Below are 22,878 nucleotides of genomic sequence, written 5' to 3' on the forward strand. Positions count from 1 at the left end.
AGACGTACTGTTGAATCCTAAGCATAATTATTTTTGACACAAAGTTTAGCCAAAAATTCTTGACATTTTAAAAATCTTATTTTGACAAAAAGACGTTTCTTAAGTACAGAATAGATAAGGTAATAAAAATTATTGGCAATTTCCCTGTGAGTAAAGGCTAACAAGATGTTGTGCATGTTTAATAAGAAAACAACCACAATCATATCCGTTCTTCTGCTGTAGACAATCAACATGCTTGACTGACTTGCTGCAGAAAATGCTTATTCACAAATTTTGTTAGAGTTTGGTAATTTATACCTAATTCTTTTTGTTTATAAACACTAGAAATTTACTTTAATTAGTTGATACTCAAAAATGTGTAAAAAAAACCACAAGTTTTGTGTTCATTTTCATGAGTTTAAACCTAAAATTAAAACTATGTGGTAAAAGTTATCTATTATTAAGCATTCCTATTAGCACCAACCGCATCTGACACTTTGTTGGCTAGAACTTGAGCTTCTGAACTGTTGAAACCTTTACTGGAATCCAAATGAATCCACCCATTTCTTTCTCGTATAAAAGCTATTACAAAAGAAATTATCAATGTGCCATTCAGTCTCCACTATATCGCAATATATAACTACAATTCTTATCATTAAAGCTTTTTAAAATCTTTAATCCTCATATTCCAGAAAGTTATTTCATGTATTTAAAGTTTAAACAGTAACTAAATCTGCATGTAAAACTTCACTTTAATCACACAAGAAATTACTTGAAACATATAAAATCGATAATAAAACTGTCTTTACATTTATACATGTACACTAACGGCTGCGCCGTTAGTGTACTAGAAGCTAGGATAGAAAAAAACTAAAATAATCCAAGGACGAATAAAGAGCTTCCCTAATAAAGAAAACTAAATCAGTGCTGTATTTATTAAAATCTTAATCTACACAACAAAAAATACTCACTACTTTGTAGGTATAATAGAACGAATATAGATATTGCAAACACATTGATAAAATCTTTTTCCTAAGAGGCTCCAATGACTGCCACCCGCTCTATCAGAATCTTGCATACTGTTCAGTGCAAATATTATCAGATTTTTACTCTGAGCAAAGATTTGATTGAAAAATATTTTGTAGGGATTAACTTTGTAAATGTTTGCGTTTTATAGGTAACTATTTTCTAACAATTAATGGTGCTTACATAACCAATAGATTTAAGACAATCGAACCAATTTATAGTCATAAATGTGGAAGACACTAAGCTGAAAACCTGTTTAGATATCCTCACAATTTTATGAAATTGTACGTCTGACAGAATATTATCCAGTTCCAAATTTTCACAAGGTTTTTAAAGTTGAACAGACTTAAATTGGATTATTTATATCTATGTATTAATACATAATATCGACATAAAAATGTTCTTCAATTATCCCTATGCCTTGAGATCCATAGATTCCAAAATGCTGGGCACTTCTTGCTTTGAAACCAGCTTCACAAATTGAGTAACTTCAGGTCCAATTAATGTGACACCTGCCATATTCTTGCAGGTCTCTGTCTGAATGTATTCGAAGGCAAAGCCGATTATTTGATCGTTCAGCCATCCTGAGCTTTTCAATAATTTGATCTCAGCCTGCAATAAAAATACCATATAACTAATCCAGTATAAAATACAGGGAAGGAGGGGACATTGGGCTATTTATTTTCACTGGTCCCCAAAGTTTTAAAATATTGTTAAATTATTCGTTGTCTTAACAACTTTAAAATTTGATTGGTTGCTTCATTTAGATGAAGGTCCAATTGTTTCAACATCTAATTATAATCTAAAGAGGGGGTAATTTGTTGCATCATTATTGGGCACGTACATTAATTTGAGGGCAGGTGTATTATCCCATTAGATCCTGATGAAACCATAGAGAATGAATAAAATTCCTTTGAGTTAAATATAAAATAAAACTTTTTTCGTTCGTACTTAACTTTTATTAAGTGTGAACTTAAAAAAATTGGTCCAAATCAGAAAGTAAGTTCCTTAGACTAGTCCTAAGTAGGTTATGAACATAGGAATTAAATACAGATATAGTTGCATGATAACCAATGAGACAAAGTATTTTAATAAAACTAGCTAAATCTATAATACAAAGAGTGTAATTGTACTTTGGGTATATTTTAATTTAAGCTATCTATTAATAATTGTAACAAAACAAAGCTAAGACTATTAAAATGAAATCTTATAAATATAATGCATGACATCAAATAGGCCTCCAAAAACAATTTATATTTTAGATTGACAGAGTTTATATTTACTCAAAAAAATGGTTTAAATTTATCACCTCTCTTATTAATGTGTCACCGTAGCTTAAAACCACTTCACCCATTCTTCACACAACAAATCACAATTTAATGACAAGTAACCAACATGTAAACAAACAGAAACCTTGAAAAATTATGCAAAAAATGCACTTTTGCGTTTGTTTATTTATCACAAATGCATTTGAGTATGGAAAATGGCTGATTAACCGGTTCCATGTGCTTATCTAATGCAGCGAAAAATTACCATAAACTGCCAACTCGGATCAAAATATTCTACCATAGTATTATAAAACGTACTTTTTCATTGAAAATCGTAGTAAAGAAAAACACTTATATAAAAGAAAAGTTATTGAGAAAAAATCCTCCAAATTATTTTATAAAAATCCACGAAAAATCAAAAATTTAAAAAGTGAATTGCTCATTTTTGGCATCAAAATCATCTGGTTGATAGCTTGTTCTTCTCTTTAACTATGAAAGGGGTAAGGGGAAGAGTACAGATAGGGAGAAATATGCATGATTGAAAGTCGTGCAATCCTAAAAAGGGAAGGTAAAAGAAAGGCGCGAATTTGTGCGAGCAAGTGTACTCTTGTGTACTACTGCGCGTTTCATAGTTAGGTTCTCTTTGGAAATAGTACACATAAATTCCTAATTCATTAATCCATTTTTCAGATAATTCTTAAAGAAATTGTTTATTTCTTTTTTTCATATAAAATTATAAAATAGTTAATAATATTATTGAAAATTATATATTATTTTCTTAAATCAAAACTTTAATGTCTAGCACAGTATTTATCATATTTTATTTTTATATTTTAGCAATTTTCTGAAAAAAAGAAGAGTAAGGTTTTTTGTCTAAATTATTAAACATTTTCGACTTAACAATCCTTTTTAAAAGTAGCAGGATGTCTGTCTGTGTTTTTTTACTGAGGGATCTCGACAACCGCTGAACCGATATGGTTCTCCTTTACAGAGAAGCTTCTCTTATTTGGAATTAAATCTCCCCCTCCCAAATTTTTGTTTTTTATCTGAGCTGGATCTTTAAATCATTTCAATGGTGTGCTTATGTTAGAGTAGAGGTTCGCATCCCCCTTTTCTTAAATCAAGTGCCCCAAGAAGCCTCTAGGGGCTTAGCCGCTAGTCCTTACATAAAGTAATTATATGAATGTCTCTGTGTCCGTCTGCGTTTTTTTCTTTCGAAGATTCTGGACCGATATTGTTCTGCTGTGTAGTAAAGCTTCTCATAGGTCCAGGGAATGTTCATAACTATTTTTGGGGAGGTTACTCCACCCTCAGAAGAGATACAGCCCTGAAGAAATTGGTCGCAATTTTTTATATTATAGGCCCTTATATATTCAATATGTAAAATTTATCTATTAAATCATCCTAAAAAATGAGAAAAAAAATTATATTAGTAGCGAAGCCACCCTATAACTATGCCTGTTCATCATCAGACCATGGAGACAATGGGGGTTACTCGGCGGATATTTAAGGTAGACTGACAGCTGGATACTGTAAAGATCCAAGTGAATGTCCTAACAGCATCTACTCTATAACTCACTTCGTCTGTCCTAACACCAATATAACTTTTAGAAGAGTATTTGATTTTTTACTGGAAAGTTTTAAGGTTTCTACATGAGATAGGCTGAACTTCTTAAATTTCTTTACAATTATTAGCACTATACTGACAAATAAGCATATATTCTATTAATTATATGCACAAACCTTTTCTTTATGATTTGTTTTTGTTTCTGAGATTCGCCACTTATGGATGTAGTCAGCCTAATTTATATTCAGACTTTTGTGTTCATCATTTTATTTATTTTCCAAAATTCAGATTAACAAATATTTAGCTTCATCATGAATCTTTTAACAACTTATTTTTTTGTTGCAAAAAATTGTCTAAAATTTGCGGTTATTTCATTTTGTTTGAATGAATAATTTTTGTGCATTTTATTGCGTTATTTTTTGTTTGGAATAAGGATGAAAACTTCTAAAGATCAGCGATAATTTGAATTGATAAAAGCCTATTATTGATATGACGGAAATGTAACTCTGAATTTATGAATTTGTAGCTCTTATTTAGATAATTCTTCTATTATTATTTAAAATCTATTTTAAATGTTTCTGATTATCTATATTCCCATTCTTGCTGATTTTTTTGTTGGTTGTTGATATTTTGGATTGCAGCTTCTCTACAGATCATGTTAATACATTCGCCTGTCTTTCTAAAATTATGGTCACGTTAATAAATTTCAATATTACTATTTGCTCTTCCCTTAGCTTAAGAATTGGCGGGGAGGTAAGGAAAAAAGGATTAAATCACACCAAGGCATTTATAAAGAGCTTCCCTGAAAAGTTCAACCATATGAAACAACAGATATAAAAAACCTTACTACTTCATAATATATAGGATATCTAAATTATCTAAAAGCCAAATGAAGTGTTTTTTCTTTTTTCTTACAAGGAATCAGATTATAATTAATGGCAATTATTAAAGATCTGTTATGATCAAATAACGTTAATTGTATTAAATGAAGTGCCTAAAAAAACAAAATGTATTGCCTTGTCCAGGGCTAAAGTTTTTGGGGCAGCACAAAATGTAAAATAGTAAAACAAATTTTTTTGCTTTTTTGACAAAATTTAATCAGGATTTAACAAGTTAGTTTCACTTGAGGACAAGATAAAGTAAAACAAGGATAATAACATCCATATAGGCGAAGCTATAAAATAGGAATGAAGGATAAACGAACAATAACTCTTGTAGAGTGTCAGAGCTTATTTAGCAGAACATTAATTTGTAAGACTAAAAAATTGTGCATACAATTGTTACAAAAAAGTTTTAAAACTGCATGTTTTAAATGGACGTACGGACTTTCTGGTAACGATTATATACAATTGCTACGCTTTCTATATCGTGTTGACTGTTATAGGAATCATCATGCAATGTTTGAAATCAATATGACAATTCTAACATGTCTAAATTAACGAAAAGAGCTAAACGTGGCTCACCTTACTTATCCTGATTTGTTGGACTTGATGTTGGAGTGTCACTGACAGCATCCTCGCCCATATTAGGTAATTGATACCAAATTATTTTAAAGAATCAAGATTATTAACACATTCTAAAGTTCCTCAAATTAATTTTATGTTCGGTATATTATAGCTCACTTCTATGAACGGACGTATGTACTCTTGTCATAATGTGGCTACGCTTGATTTACAAATACGCGAAATCTGTCAAAAAAAACCTACCTACGTTACATGGGCTGCGTCCATAATCCCTAAACCTTAAAACCCTGTCAAAGACCAAAGCAATGCTTCCCTAGAGAGGCGATTTTGATACATACAATTACAAAGTATCGACATTTCTGAGATACTTACACACATACACAGGCAAATACAAATACAAACTCACACACACATACAGAGACAAATACAAATACAAACTAACACACAGAAAAAAATACACTCTAGGCTTTCTGTGCTATTTTGATTGGATTTGACGCAATGTAAAAATCGATCTATTATTACTCGGATGTTGCACCAGATTTTCATGTACTCTGATAAAGTAATACTCGCAGCTGGCTAAAATAATGATACTCCCCATCCACCCACTTTTACCAATCCCCTCCCCTCCTAACAGAAAAATAAACTGATTAATAAATGAGGCCAATATCAGCAATTGCTAAATTGACGACAAATTTCCCCCTGTCAATATATCCACGTATATCCTATATCCATTAATGTAAAAGTGTAAAACGGAGCTTGGATAAGTCAGGGAAACAGGGATAGGCCATTTGGCTAAAAAAAAAATCCTACAAATTTCCACAGTGTAAATATAGAATATTTGTTTATACATTGACTCTACATAAGCAGGGAGGAAGGGAGGGGACAATGGATCGAATATTCATATTTTAGGAGTCTCAGACTTTGGGGACTGGCTTAAAGGGAATGTGCATGAATTTAGCAGTTTCTGACTGACTTTGGGGACTAAAATATGAATGACGTCACGAGAAATCATGCAACATGACGGGGCATTCTTATGCTAACTAGCGCAATAATAAAAATGTAAACAATAAACAAACAGACAGAAAATTTTTAATTTAATTGTTTTAAAATCATAATGAAAAAATAATTATGGAATATTTGTTTGCAGTTATGATTATAGAAATTATTGTATTTATTTTTTTTTAAATTAATAATTAAATTGCTTTTAGATATCTTTCATTAATCAAATTTAAAATAAATGAGTTATAAAGTAGCTAAGCTAATAGAATATATTTTCTGCTGTTGATTATAGCTCAGTCTATGGCAATATTAGAAAGAAATACATACACAAACAAGCGTCTCAATATACAATTACACACACATTTCTGAATAAAAATTTAGTGACACGTGGCGATTTTTGGTTTCCTTTTTCAAATGTTTTATTGACAAGATATAATATAATATTTGTATCCTTTTATATATACGTTTTTTGTATGTTGATATAGTTCACCATTTTAGAGGGCATTACATTACAAGATAAAATTTAGTCTAGTGATGATTTTATGATTTCTGTCCATTACGGTTAGCTCATTTTGTTAAATTAAACAGATTAGAATTGTCCTATCAATTTCAAACTTTACATGATGATTTCTATAACAATTAGGTATTACTTGGAAAACAAAGCAACTCTATAAGAATCTTTAATATTTTTCAGATGAAATCTTGTATAAAATGCAAACAAGCAGAAAATGTGATACTGCCTAGGTTTCCAGGAGAACAACAAAATTGTTACGGTATATATACATTTTTTATCAAAACAAAGTTGACAACTACCAAAGCATAGAAATTTAAATATTAAGAAAATATGTTGTAATTAATGGAATGTTAGGAAGGGAAAGACATACAGATTGACATTTTTAATCATACTGTACCTTTGCCACTAATTATTAACAGTTAGAAGATTGCTTTTCGGTTATCATTTCATTCTTATTAGGTACCTAATTTTGAGAAAAGTAAGGGAATAGTGAATAGTCCCTTACGTAACATCGCCCCATATGGGGCTATTCTTCGTATTTTAAAATGGCTTTTTATAGGTTATTTTAGGTTAGGCTAGGTTAGGTTAGGTTATATTGGGTTAGATGATTGCCCCACAGGGTTAGGTAATGGCCCGTTGGGTTAGAGCCTCCCGCAGGGGCTATAAATAGGAAAAAAGCTACTGTGAAAAATACAAAGAATCGCCCCATATGGTGCGATGTTACGAAAGGGACTATATCCAAAAGTAATGTCCAGTTTTGGTTTTTAAAAGCGAAGCTTTCTATAATTAGGGTCGGATCGTACATCCGTCCGTACGTCCGTCCGTCCGTCCGAGATAGATAGCTTTTATTCGTTAATTTAGGCATATTAGAATTGTCCTATTGATTTCAAACTTTGCATGATGATTCCTGTAGTAGTAAGGTACGATTTAGAAAGCGTAGCAACTCTATAATCATTACCAGAATGTCCGTACGTCCATTTTAAACATGTTGATTTTTCTACTTTTTTAACCACAAATTTTTATGTGATCTAATTATCCGTTTGATCTGATTTTTGGTATATTGATTCCTGGAACAACAAAGAACAATATTATAAGCAAAGCAATTATAATCAAGTCCTAAAAGTGTAAGTATGTCCATAAACATTATGCTGTATCAAGCAGTTTATCAACAAATTTACTTACAATTTTGCTTCAAATCTTATACTTCTATATTCTGATTATTCAGTTCAGACACTATACAAGTGTTAATGTCCGTTTGTCCTACCATTTCAGTGCTTCGCTTTTATGGATGTTGTCATCCTTGTTTAACTAGGTAGCAGTAGGTAATAATTTCATTGGTATTTATATTAGTTCCGAATTTATATTTTTCCTTTCAGTTAAGCCTAAATACTAAAAAAAATATTTATTTCAGATGACTAACAAAGAGAAAATTAGCTTTCCTGAAAGAAGATGTTATTGATATGGTGCGAACGTGCAAGAAAGAATTTAAGTTACATCACGGAGGGTATCTGCAGCGTGTAGGGGTGGTCCGTAGTTTGACATTTACATGATTTTATTTTTTTTAAAGCGAAGCTTTTCTATGATTACGGTCGGTCCGTCCGTACGTCCGTCCGTACCTCAGTCACAGAAAGTTAGCTCTTTTCGTTAATTTAAACAGGTTAGAATTGTCCTATTGATTCCAAACTTTGCATGATGATTCCTGTAATAGTTAGGTACAATTTAGAAAGCGTAGCAACCCTACAATCAATACCAGAATGTCCGTACATCCATTTGAAACATGTCGATTTTTAACTTTTTTGATAACAAATTATCCGATTCTTCAGATTTTTTAAAAACTGATTCCTATTATACAATGTTATAAGCAAAGCATCTCTATAAACAAGTCCTAAAAATTTAAGTATGTCCTTAAACAGTATTATCTATTTATGCAGTTTTGCAACAAATTTACTTTCAATATTGTTTGTACTGAAGCATTAATATTCTGCTAATTCAGTTCTGACAATCTACAAGTGTTAATATTTGTTTGTCCTTCCATTTCAGAGCTTCGCTTTTATGGATGTTGTCATCCTTGTTTAATTTTATTTAAAAGGGGGTCATTTAGAAGTTTATTTTACTTTTATCAATTTGTTTTATCTGATACTTTCCAAAATATGTTTAATTAATACTTTATCAATAAAAAGTAAATTTTTTGTAACTAGACCAAATATAACTAAGAATTAGAACCATAAATCTAAATACAAAACTAAAAATATCCTTGAGACATTCTATTCTGCAATCTTTTTTATTCATAAACATTTTTAATCAAGTTATTTTGTTTATACCTAGTGTGTGTAACTGTGTAGGTACGTCTTAAACTGACAATTTTTTTAGATTTTAGAAAGTTAATCTAATTGATTTTATTTTTATTTATTATTTTGTTGTAATTAAATCAGGGTAGCCCCTTTTGTGACAACACCCCTTAAGGGGAGTTTCTTTGTATTTTCACAGTAGCTTTTCTCCTATTTCCAGCCCCAAGCAATTTTGAAAATACGACGAATCGCCCCTTAAGGGGTGTTGCCACGAATGGGACTATACCCATAAATCATTTTTGATTCAATTGTTTTATATTTACCTAACAATTCTATTGTGATATGATATATACATAATGTATTATTTAAGTAGATTTTGTTGTTATTTTAATAATTTTTAATACAATTGTTTTAACTGATTCTTGTTTATTATTTATTGCGATTTAGAAACCATAAAAACTCAATTGTTACTAGAAAATCCGTACGTCCATTTATAACATGCTCATACACATATAGTAAGCTGCGCTAATATCCAATAAAAGTAGTAAGTTTTGTTTATTTATAGCTTAAGAATTTGGTTACCGATCCGATTAAGTTCTACATTTTAGGGAAGATGCATAAAGGTCCTGAAATCCTTTTAGACTGTTTTTATCATTAAAATCTTAAGATGGTTTTATGCTATTTTTCTACGCTAAATTCTTAAACTAATATTCTTTAGTAAATGAATTGCTACCAAGTTCTTTATCTTGATAATCAGAGGCTATTAGTAAAGTAGAATTTGGGGGATGGTGCATTTTGAATTAAAATTAATTAAAAAATGAATAAATTTCCAATAAAAGTTGCACTATCAGAAATACTCGTTTTATCTGGAATTATCTGGTTTTTCAACCTTAAAGTGTCACAACTATAAAATTGAATTAATTGCCCATTGTCCCCTCCCTTCCTCCCTGCTACATAAGGGAGTTCAAGATTTAGAATAAATTTGTAACAATGTAGTTTTTTGGAAATAGAATCAGGGTTAATGAATATTCAATTGATTTATTCCTTTTTGTGTCGAATGGAATATAAGCAGGGAAGCAGGGATGGGTTTTACGAAAAATACAAGTTTTATTTTCATTGACGTAGTGTAAGAAGACGTACTATCCATGTCAATTATACAACACTTAGATTTATTATAGAATTTTAATGTTTCGTAAAATTAAAACTATTTCAACAAAATTATTGAGTTAGAGTTCTTCCCGAAGTTTTTTAATATTTACTTCTTTTGTTTGATCTTAAATTTCCTCACACAAAAAATTAAATACAGAAATTAATGTAATGTTATGAAATTAGTATTCCTCCATGACATTATTATTAAATTATATCAAGCTTTATTTTGCAAAATTAGTATTCTTCTATAACTAAGGAAAATTCATACTTCTATTGTATGCTTTATTTTTTAAGATTAGTATTCTTCTAGAATTAAGGAAAGTTGATACTTCTATTGTCCAATTATTGTATTCTGTTGTAGTATTTCTTCATAGTAAATCATAATTCATACTTCTATTGTCCTATTATTGTATTCCGTTGTAGTATTCCTCCATAGTAAAGCATAATTCATACTTCTATTGTCAAATTAAGGCGCACCCTGGGAATTATAAGAAGCTTCACTCTAAAGGAGAACCATATCGGTTTAGCGGTTAGCGAGATCCTTCGCTACAGATAAAACAAGCTTACTACTTTATATAATAGGATAAAATTAAGGTTAAAACTTAAAAATTAAGTAACTATTAAATGATCTTTCTTCTTAGCAAATAAATCTAATTAACTATTACTACCCTCAATCTGTAATATCAACCTCTAATGGTTGGAGGATGGGCGGGGAGGTGGTGTTTTATGCCTGCCCCCCCCCCCTCTTGTTTTTTTCTATCCTATTTTCTTTGTATAAAAGGTAAAGGGCTATAACTGAGTGACTTCCGAAATATGGGTATTACACATAACAGAGAGTTGAATTTTTTAACACCTTCTTCCTGGCGGGCACAGGATGCCAGCAAATCTGGTAAGGTCATTCAGGTAAAAGTAAAAATATTTTTTTTACTTAAACAAAGCATTTCATGTTATCTAATTCTAAAATATCCTATAGTCGTACATCCTCAAATGTAATATTGGTGTTCAAGTCAATTTCAGGTTCCAGGTATAATCCTGCAAGTCCTGAACCTCCAGAGCTGGATCTTTAAATCATTTCAATGGTGATCTAAACCACCCCGCGCGAAATTTCAGCCAATCACAGCGGCGCATTTTTAAAATACGCCGCTGTGATTGGCTGAAATTTCGCGCGGGGTGGTTTAGATCACCATTGAAATGATTTAAAGATCCAGCTCAGGTCTCCAGAAATCTTTAAGCGGTTCCTGTGACGGCAAATTTTTACTTGAAGATTTCAAATTTTAAACTTAGTTTTTTTTAAAATATCAATTACAATTTCATACAATTACAATTCATCCGTTGCCGTTTACCTGCCAACCGTCGGTTTGCAGCTGGCAGCTGCCAAGTACTGCTGCCACTGCCAAAATTTATGTTTTGAGATTTCTAATATAAAATTTACATAAAGATAAACATATTCAGAAAAAATTGTTCTTCTAGCTTCAATAATAAGAAAATTACAGCCATTTAAGATTTAAAAAAAAACAGAGATTTTTGTTGTAAAATATAAAAGATTATATTGCCGGATATCCGGCCGGATAGTTTCAATATCCGGTATCCGGCCGGATATTGAAAATGGCCGGATATCCGGCCCAACCCTAATAATTAATACTTCTATTGTCCAATTATTGTATTATGTTTTAGTATTACTCCATAATAAAGCATAATTCCTACTTCTATTGTCAAATTATTGTATTCCGTTGTAGTATTTCTCCATAGTAAAGCATAATTTATACTTCTATTGTCAAATTATTGTATTCCGTTGCCTCACGGAAGGATTTATATATACGTCTGTCACGCTCTCCTTCAAAGGATTCAAGACATTTTATCAAAATATCGAAGAATAGTTTTTTATCCTATCGTGTAATAAACAGCTTTCCGCGGTTATCAAAATGTACAATAATATGATTAAAACTAGTTTTGTTAGTCCCAAGATACCAAAGGCACGGGTTAACAAAACTGTCTTAATAAAATGATTGTACTGTTGGGGAAAGAAAAAAAGAAAAATTAAAAAAACTAAATTTGGGGGGGAAAAAAGGTAAGAAGGGAAGCGAAGAGTTGGGTCCTTGCACAGCAAAGTTTTACGCATTACAAGTACGAATCTTGTATAGAAAAATAAAACTATTCTTTAAGCAATGTTAAAATTTTCCCATTGATTTAAATGCATTATATTACTAAAACTTCGTTTTTTTGTACATTTGTAAAAGCTTTCCCTACCCCAGAAATCTTAGAAAATTAAGCAACTAGTGGCTACGGCCCTAGCATTCAGATATGCTATGTATTTGAAGGGGAAAACAGTAGCTAAATCACAAGTATTATACAGCAATCACACAAAGTTATCTGAATTCATACAAAGCTATAGTAAATGGTAGTTGTATGTTTTGAGGATGTAACAGTACCTATATTTTATATTCGTAGAATACTAGATATAATACGATACTAGACGTATTTTTCAGTATGGCTTAAAACGGCTTGAAACGGGTTATAGCTTAAATAATTTAGAGCAGTCTTTTAGATAAACTTACTTAAAAGTAGCGACACTATTATATAAATCAAAATGTCAGTTCGAATATTTTCGATATTAAAGATAAAATGGTAATGAAGTTTTCTAGTATTAATATCCAATATTTGATTATCTTGGCCGTCGGTTTACCAGTAATGTTTTTGGAGACATAAAATTCATAAAGAATTTTTAAAATAAAAGAAACACACCTTGTAAGAGAGTATATTGTTTAATATTGGCTTTATGTCATGTCATGACGTAATATCAGGGATCTTAAGGGATAAGACAATGGCCAATAAAATTATGTACATTCTCAATGTTAATACACAAATTTGCCCTATATGTATATTAAGATTAGTGGTTGAAATGAACGAATCAATCAAAATTATGAAGTCCCCAAAAGTAGTTAAGCCGATGCATAAGAAAACGTTTAATAAAACTTTGAAGACTAGCCCCCCTGGCCCCCCTCCCTCTCGCTGAAAATATCTTGATTAAATTAAAGAACAGCATGCTGCATAAAAGGTAAAATATAAAATGTGAGGTAGAAATTAGTTTAGTTTTGGAAAGCTGTTGTGGGCCTAAGTAATACGCAGAGCTCTATAGAGTTACAATTTAGCAATAAGGGTGCCGTATTTTGTGATTGTTAAATGCGTAAATTGTTTTTTTAGTGAAATGTTATTTCTTTTGTTTTCAACTTATAATATAAAGTAGTAAGTTTTTTTTGTCTGTAACCAGGAGTAACTGGTCCAAATTGGTTGTACTTTTCAGGGCAGCTTTATAAATGTCTTGGTGAGGGTTCAGGCTATTTCATTGACCTGTTGTACTGTAATATTTCAATAATTTAATTAGTGTCCTGTTTGGTATACTTTCAGTTTTTATAGGCAATCGCATAAATTATGTTTTTACATTAAAAATAACTGACACCCAGAACAGGAACTGTCAGCATAGAATTTCTTTACTGTGTTTGAATACTGTAATATTTTAATAATTTAATTAGTGACCTATTTGGTTTCTATAATGGGCATTGTGTAAAATATGGTTTTGCAAATAACCAGGAACTGTCAGATAGAACTCCTTTACTGTAATTGAATACTGTCTCACTGGTAATATTCAATCTAGTGTCTTGTTTGGTTTACTTTTATAAGCAATTTAATAAGATATGATTTTAAATTAAAAATAGCTGACACCCCTGACTAGGAACTGTTGGCATAGAATTCCTTTACTGTGATTGAATACTGTCTTATCGTATCGTTTGGTTTAATTTTAGTTATGAAAGGCAATTGCAGAAAATACGGTTTTGCAAATAAAAATAATTGACACCCATGATCAGGAACTGTCAGCATAGAATTCCTTTACTGTGATTGAATTGAATACTGTCATTCCTTTAATACTTTAATTAGTGATTTTATTGGATTTAATTGGGCAAAATAATCATTATCTATCCTTATATAAAGTAACAGGATGTCTTTTTGTTAACTTACAAATGTACACGTCAAATAAGTAGGATATTTGGTTTGACTGTTTAAATTATTTACATTTAGGAATAAAACTAAGTATAAAACTTCTTTTTGAGATGTATATTGAATAATGGTTATCTCCATTTCCTCGATTTATTATGAATAATAAAAGGCAAATGGAATAATTCATGTAAATTTAAAGAACCAAAACCAATTTTCCAATTGGCGAATATTTTATTTTAAGTATCATCTAATCAAAGGAAACTTTGTTTAAGGGTATATAATTTTAAAACAGAAAAAGTTAATATTCCTTTCAAGAGAAGGACATTAGTTTTCGAATTGTCAAACTTTTTTACGATCTTATATCATAATTAAAAAAAATACCTCGAAATGACAAATTGACCCCTACTTGTAGTTTTAACAAATACCTATTTTTCTTAGCCCTGAGTCATCTTCTAGTCTCTACTATACTAAAACCTTACTTCAACAAGGATGACAACACCCATAAATAAATTTGTTTGTAGTTAACTTTCTATTCAGAGGAGTTTAACTTTTTTCTTTAGAGTATGGATATGCATATAATATTACTTGGATCTTACACCAGATTTGTATGTTCTCGAATAAAATAAAACCTGCTCCTTTTCTACTGGGTGAACGAACTAACCAATAAACGAGTTACATGTTAGCAAGCTAAATTGACGACAATTTTCCCCCTGTCATAATATCCACGTAAATTCTACATCCATTTATATATTGGGATATTTTGGTATTTCAAATTAAAAATGTTTATGTTTGTATGCCGGGAAGGAGGGGACATATTGGGCTGTTTATTACACTAGTCCCCATAGTTTTAAATCGTTTTCTTTTTCGCTTGCTGAACAACTTTGGGGACTTTTATTAATTTTGATGGGTTGGTCCAATAAGCTGAGTTTCCAGAAGGAATTTTAGAAGGGGTTATTTTGTGTCACATCATTTGGGATATAATTCAATTTAACGGCCATTGTCCTATCCCTTTAGATCCCTGGTTTGTATGTATAATATGTTGATGCATGTAATGTAATGATATTGATTTAATTGTACAATAACAACAGGTATCTAAGTAACAGTTTAGTTTACTGGGAATATTATAGAAAATCAATAACATTTATATATTTTTTAGTATTAAATGTTATCAAAGGTAAAGCTTCTCTATAATTTACATTATTAGAGGGATATTTATTAAGAAGGGAGGGGACATTGGAATGTAAATTATACTGGTACCTAAAGTTTTTTTCTCATTGGTTGGATTAAAAGCCTTGGGCACCTATAATCATCTTTTTTTGTACGGGAAGTACATTAATTTATCGTTCATTGTCTCATCCCAAAGATTTCTGGATATTTTGGTATTCCAAGTTTTATGTTATGATGTAGTATTGGAGAATTATGGATCAAATTTAATCGATAAATTAAGAAGCATAATTTCACTCAATAGATTTTTTTTCATTACTTTGGTAATTTTGTTGCCCTATTGCATTGGAACTGTTTATTCTGATATAAAAACTGATAAAAGCGTCATCCATTTTCGACATTGCATGCATTAATTAATATTTTGTTTACATATATAAACAAGAACAGTATATTATCACAAAAAAAAGAAATATTAATACCTCCATACTAGAGTGACAGGATGTCTCTGTGTCTGTCTGTAAGTACCAAAGAATCTTGCTAACTAATGAGCTGATATGGTTCTCCTTTACATAGTAGCTTCTCATAGTTCTTGGTATGTTGGGAGGGTACTACCACCCTCCCAAGAGAAATCGCCCCTGTAAAAAAATTCTCAACCAACTTCCCCACCCGCTAACATTTTTTTACTTTTTCTTTATAAAACTAAACTGCCCCTTGATACCCATATGAATAAATGTGTAAACCTTCCATTAGAAATTCGGTGTTATAAATATTAGTTCTAAATAAGAAAAATGGAAATATAATTAACATTTTTGAGAAGTGAGAGAAAATAAACATATTTTATTAGAACACAGTTTGCGTGTAAAAGACACCTGTGTTTCATATAGATATTTTTGTTGGTGTATGCATTAGTTATTTATTTACCTTATGTGTTATTTTATGTAAATTTTATAAGTAGTTATATAAATAGATAGAAAAAGAGGTAGATAGTCAGGAAGATATATGTACATAAATGTACATTACAAAGATTAAAACGAAAAATCTAGCCCTCGCTCCTTCACTTCTAAAAGTATTTACACAGATCCCTCCCCCCCCCCGGCCCCCCCACCCCCATATTAATTAGATTATTATTTATAGATAGATTAATAGTTATAAGGGTTAACTCACAAACAAAAATTTTATTTTACATATTTATTCAGAAATTACAAATAGTTTCGAGCATGTTTGCTCTCTTTAGATGTCAATATAAATGCATATAGAAGGATAGGTAAAGATATATAAATTGATAGATAGAATGCATAGATAGATAGATAGATAGATATATGTAGATAGATAAATATAGATAGACAAATATAGATAGATATTGTTTCTTTGCAACCTACTTTTGATCCTGGATCTAACAAGTGTCAGCTTTGCTTAATGGAGAAAGTTTCAATTCTCAATTCTGACAAAAACTCATCTATCAACAAGCGGCATGAAATTTCCTCTAAATGTATTCATAGAAGAAATCATCTTTTGGCCAAACTGTAGCTGTTTAACATAGTTCTTTTTTATATTTTGTAATACAATTTTTTTAAAAATCCTCTAAAACATTTGTAAAAAATCTACGTATTTAGTTTTAATGAAAAAAATAGTTTCTTTCTGATGATTGCAAAAGCATGAAACTCTGAGTAAAAGAAAATAAAAATTTAAGATAAAATGTTGTTTTACTTTTAAGTAAGGGATAGATAAAGATAGATAGAAAATATATAGATATACGGATAGATATATAGACAGACAGACAAACAGGAAGACAGACAGACAGATAGCTAGATAGACAGACAGACATACAGAAAGACAGATTTATAGTATATCCTTGTTCTATTTTTTTTGAAAATATCATGTTATGTTTAGTGTTTACCCTTTTTCTAAATTCAAGTAGCAAAGCAACTATATAGTTATGTTTGTTTGTTCGTAATACAGAAAATTTTGTAAGTGACAATTCAGTTAAAATACTGCTGTTTTGTTGCGTAAATATCATTTACTTTACTATGTAATTTAGAGGGGCTAGAAAAAAAGCTTAAAACCATGCCAAGACTTTAATCTGAAAATATAATGGCCTGAAACCATCACAGAAGCTATGTGAAGCTTACCTAAAAAAGAAAACTCAATGAGTTCTGTAGTTGTTGAGATCTTAAGCTTCAGAAAAAAAACCTTACTACTTTTAATAATACAATCATGTCCTTGGCTTGTAAAAGCTGCGCTTAACATATACAAAATTACCCTTGTTGTTATGTTTTTATTTTGAATATATGAGAAATATTTTAAGTTTTCTATCATTAGCAAAAGGTTAACTTGGGTTATTTATCTTATCTTATCCTATTTAGTAGAGAAGATACTCCAAAAATCATTTTGCCTGTTAATCTATAACTATTGCAATAGATCCAAAGGCACTAAAATACCCACTGTGAATACAAATAACCCCTTGATTGCAAAATTTTTATCTGGATGTCCTAACTGAGCATTGCAATGAGTTGTACCTGTTTTTGGGCCACAACATTACTCCTCTGACATATTTATCAATAAATTGTCCAAAAATTACCATAAGTTCTCATAAATCGTATAACATTTCTATTCTATTAAAACCCAGATTTTGATGGTTATGATATGGGAAAAAATAACTAATTATCAGTGAAACATGGCTCATGTCATCCTTGTTATTTTTATGTTTACTTGCTTTCTAAATTACCCCTAAAATGTTTAAAACATTTGAATATAATTCCTATTTTTCCTTGCAAAAATTAGAAATTCTTTACCAGTCAAATAAATGGATATAGAAAATAGGTGGATATTATGACAGGTTAAAATTTGTCGTCAAATTAGGTCAATAACATTGACATCACTTATTGGTCAGTTCGTTCCTCCAGTAGGAGGGAATAGGATCGTTATTTTAGCCAGCTACAAGTTTTACTCGATTAGAGTACATAATAATCGGGTGTAATCTCCAAGTAATAATAAATCCATTGTCAAATGTGACTGATAATTTTGTTACTTTAGTCTGTTAAATATACAAAAAAAAACAATTTATTATGTCTTATATTTTATTTTCAAAATTTATCGAAAAGTTGGACTTATTTTATCTTAAAGCAAAATTATTCACTTCAGTTTTTATAGTTGGTTTTAACCTTTAGTATTTTCGTGATTCTGCTTTTGTGTAAATAGTTTAAGTTTGTGAGTTTTGTGTGTGTGTGTGTGTGTATGTGTATCAAGTGAGATGAAATGCTATACAGTTGTCGATCTAAGTTAATTTTTTTTCAATTATTGGTTCTTCATAAAACTCTAAGCATTCTTGAAAAGTTATTTTAGTTTCAAATCTATTTTTAAGTTTCAATAGTTTCTGGTGTAAATTATAAGTTTTCTTTGACAAATTGTAGGAATTGAAAATATTTTTTTGTTATTATGGGATTCGATTTTGCCTCTTTTTTTACAAGATTTTGTTTCTAAATAATTCAGTGGCGTGCGAAGCACTTTGTCTAGGGGGGGGCATTTTGAAGATTTTGTAAAATTTTGCCCCCCCCCTAAATCAAAGTGCCCCGGGGGGGCACTTTGCTTTAGGGGGGGGCATTTTGATTATATATACAAATTTTAAATAAGGGCGTTTTAAGGGGTGGGATTATTTGATTATGGGCCTTCTAGTCCTTATCCCTTCTTCCCCATCCCTATTTCCCATTTATATCCCCCATCTCTTCTCCCCCATCCCTTCTCCCCACCCTGCAATGACCGAAGGGAAGGGAGCTAGAAAGCATCTTCCAAAAAAAAGTACAGATGATAATTTAACCTTTCCCCCCCCCCCCCGATTACAAAACATTTTTTTATGGGTGGAAGGAGATGTTATAAAATCTCAGCAGGAAGGATGAATAACCCCATTAAAAAAAAATTACATACTGGATGCTCGAAACAGCAAGAAATTTAATTTTTTTAATATTATAATCCACAAAAAAATACCATAAAAACAAAAGATATAAAGAACTATGTAAAAAAATATAAAAAATTACTTGTCCTTTCATCTACAGATATAAAAATCTCTTCGAAATATGAAAAACTTTGGGGTATAGTCTCTTTTGTGGCAACGCCTCTTAAGGGGCATTTCATCGTATTTTCATAGTAGCTTTTAATAGGTTATTCTAGGTTAAGTTAGGTCAGGTAATTTTCCCGCAGGGTTAGGCAATTGGCCCCGCAGGAGCTATAAATAGGGGAAAAGCTACTGTGAAAATACGACAAAATGCACCTTAAGAGGCAATGTCACAAAAGGGACTATACCCAAAATTTAAAAGATACAAAAATAGCCAAAAACGTCCTGAAAAGCAGTCCGACATCCATGAATTTTTAATAGTTAATTATACTCCATAATAATGGGAATGTTAACATTAAGTTTTAACCTTCTATCTTTAATTGCAGTTGAGAAAATCACATTTCCCCCATAGCATTACGTACTGACAGCCATAGTGAATTATAGAGAAGCAAAAAATTGATATATCAGCAAATCCTACCCTCTTTAAATGGCACTTTAAAACTCTGTCAATTTTTCATTACGTGGTGTTTCCAAGGATTTATAAGGGCGGTGCGTGAAGCGCACCTAAAAATATTTACTTCCACTTTGAACTAAAATCAATTAAAGACAACAAGATTGGCGTTTTTTATTAAGTTAGGAATATAGAGTGTAGTTAGTTTTAAGGGTTTTTAATGAAAATTGTCATAAAAAAAACATGTCTTTTTGTAAGAGTATGTACACAATAAAAATGATAAACTTATCCTGAAAATAATATGACATCATATATAGTTATTCATTTAGACAGACATACAGTGTTGAGAAAAAGGCTTAGATAAATATCAACGCTGTTCCTTTTTTATATAAAATAACTTTTTGATTAAATATTTGTTGTTTACAAATGTTTTTATAGAAATAAAAACAAAATATACAATATGAAAAAAAGCAGAAACCATTTGGAAGTGCGCAAAGCGGAAATTTTTTTCTTCAAATATGCAGGGAGGGAGGGGTTTTTGGGCTATTTATTACACTAGTATCCATTATTTTATATAAAATTTTCTTATTCGTTGGCTCAACAACTTTGGGGACTTTAAAGGAATTTTGATTGGTTGGTTAATTAAGTCGAGTTTCCATACATTTCATCCACTAATTGTAATCTATATAAGGGGTAATTTTGTGTATCATCATTGGGGATGTACAAAATTTCTTTGGTAAAAAGTTTATATTATACAAAATAAAATACTTCCTATTACCTGGTTTGTTATGTTCAGTGAAAAAGATTATAACCTAATTTCTACACTAATTAAAAAATTTGGTAAGGTTAAATGAATAGTAACTGTCTGTTTGGCCCGAAGCGCCAAAATTTTTTTTTTTGAGTATTTCTTGATCTTTTTTTTGGAAACTGGGATAGTTTTGCTTTTTGTAGGGTAGGGGGCAAAAAGGGGCATTTTTGTTGACCAGGGGGGGGGCAAAATGGGGCATTTTTCAACATTTAGGGGGGGGGCAGGGGGGGCGGTGGCTAGGGGGGGGCAGGGGGGGGGTCGTTTTGGTCGCTAGGGGGTGGCGATTGCCCCAAATGCCCCCTTCGGTTCGCACGCCACTGCTAAATATATAAACAAGTATTAGCAGCTAAGCCCCTAACATCTAGGGGCTCTGTATTTAAAGGGGCAATGGGACTAGAAAAACGGCTTATAACCATCCCAAGATTTAAATTTGAAAATAGAATAGCCTAAAACCATCACAAGACATATGTGAGGCTTACTTGAAACAAAACATGAAAAAAAGTCTTAATACTTTATATGATAGGATAACAAAATTGTTAAGTTAAGCTAAACAAAAAATACAAGCGAACAGAAACAATCAGAAAGTAATTTAAATGATTTAAATTTTGATAGCATTAACAACAGTATACTGTTTTACATATCAATGGTCTTGCACAGAATAGGGATTTTAATTCTTAAAAATAATTTAATAATGATAATTCTTTATTTAATGAACATAAAGGATTTTGAAAGCTATACTATTGTTTTTTTTTTAAATTTTGCCGCTAGATGTGGTTAGTTATGTTTTTTTCTATTTCTCTTGGGAGGTTGGTGGTACAACCCCCCCACTCCCCACAAAAAGATATAGCTATTAAGCTTTCCAAGATCTATGAGAAGTTACACTGTAAAGGAGAACCACACCGGTTCGGTGGTTGGCGAGATCCTTCGGTACAGACAGAGAGACATCCTGTTACTTTATTTTAAGCATTTTTGATGTAAATTTTTTATTTCTTTATCCATTTACCAAAGAAGATAAAGTACTTTTTCTTCTTTGCTTTATATCTTTCCCTGAAACGTATTTAAAGACACAGCGAGTAAGAAAGTGTCGTAATTACGTGTTAGAAAAAATCTGTTGACAATTTCTATCTTGCATTGTTTGGAAGTTTCTTTTTAACCACTTTTTTAAGGTTAGAACTTACTCTATAATTCACTTTATTCTCTATGTCCCTTTTAGTATTTATCTTTGTTAATGTAGGCTTATCCTAAAATTTCAAACAGCCTTGCTATCATTGGATGCAATCGTCTTTCATTTGAATTTATGCCAATCATGCTCCACAAATGGAGAGATATGTCAATGGGAGCTTGATGATATATCTTTGCAAAAACAAACTTCATGATTTGTTTAAGATTTTTAAACTGTTTTAACCTATTTTTTAATCATATATCAAAAATATACTATGACACCAGTAGAAACAGACTGCAGAGCCCAAATTTGAATTAAGTCTCCAATAAACTTTTTTGGGGGGATTTAAAAATTAATTTTATATGTTGCTGTGATCATTTTGACGGAAGCAAAAGCAACTTTTAGTTTGGGGTTAAATTGTTTCTTACAGAACAATTTTATATGATTCAGTTTATATCAATACAATAATAAAAAAAACTCTACTCTGTTCGATGGAAATAATTTTTTTTCTAAAACAATCAATTTCAGTAAAAAATTTAACATAATACAATAAAACACATTTGCTAAAGTTAAACCAATAAGATTTCTTGTTTCATTTCAATTTTTTATGATTTCCGAAAGAGTGTTTTCACAAAGTGACTTATTTACAATGTAGTTAAATAATTTTTATTTAATTAAAATGAAAAGTATGAAAACTATACACGTAAAAGATAATAATTTAAAAAAAATAAGTTTGAATAATCTTATTTTATATCATATTTGTATATGTGTCAAAAATAATTTTGTTGTATTGCATAAACATTTGTTGACATCTTGTCATGTTGACATCAAATTTAACCCTTTACAGCCAATTTTTATGTGTTTAAAATAGGTGAACGAACACAAACATGTTAATGTTAATTCATTGGTATATTGTAAAGATTTAACTTTTTAGTGAATTTTGATAGTAAAATCATAAGGCCTAATTTTACTCTATACCAGAATACAATATTTATGAAG

At 30.6% G+C, this 22,878-nt stretch overlaps 1 protein-coding gene and 1 long non-coding RNA gene across 2 annotated transcripts; one reads left to right on the forward strand and one right to left on the reverse strand.

Moving 5' to 3' along the window:
* Positions 1–424: 424 nt before the first annotated feature.
* Den1 (SUMO peptidase family member deneddylase 1) lies at positions 425–2,531 on the reverse strand. The gene is made up of 4 exons (XM_080151912.1): positions 2,315–2,531; positions 1,426–1,617; positions 1,012–1,090; positions 425–561 (listed from the first exon to the last, which is right to left on the reverse strand). The coding sequence occupies exons 1-4, from the start codon at positions 2,357–2,359 to the stop codon at positions 440–442; spliced, it is 438 nt and encodes a 145-aa protein (XP_080008038.1). The 5' UTR covers positions 2,360–2,531; the 3' UTR covers positions 425–439.
* Positions 2,532–6,997: 4,466 nt separating this feature from the next.
* On the forward strand, positions 6,998–9,523 carry LOC145311957 (uncharacterized). The gene is made up of 2 exons (XR_013876855.1): positions 6,998–7,075; positions 8,228–9,523. It is a non-coding gene; the product is annotated as an uncharacterized LOC145311957 (long non-coding RNA).
* Positions 9,524–22,878: the final 13,355 nt, after the last annotated feature.

This window comes from Acartia tonsa, chromosome 1 (genome assembly GCF_053477335.1).
Source record: "Acartia tonsa isolate MP-2025a chromosome 1, ASM5347733v1, whole genome shotgun sequence".
Classification (NCBI taxonomy): domain Eukaryota; kingdom Metazoa; phylum Arthropoda; class Copepoda; order Calanoida; family Acartiidae; genus Acartia; species Acartia tonsa.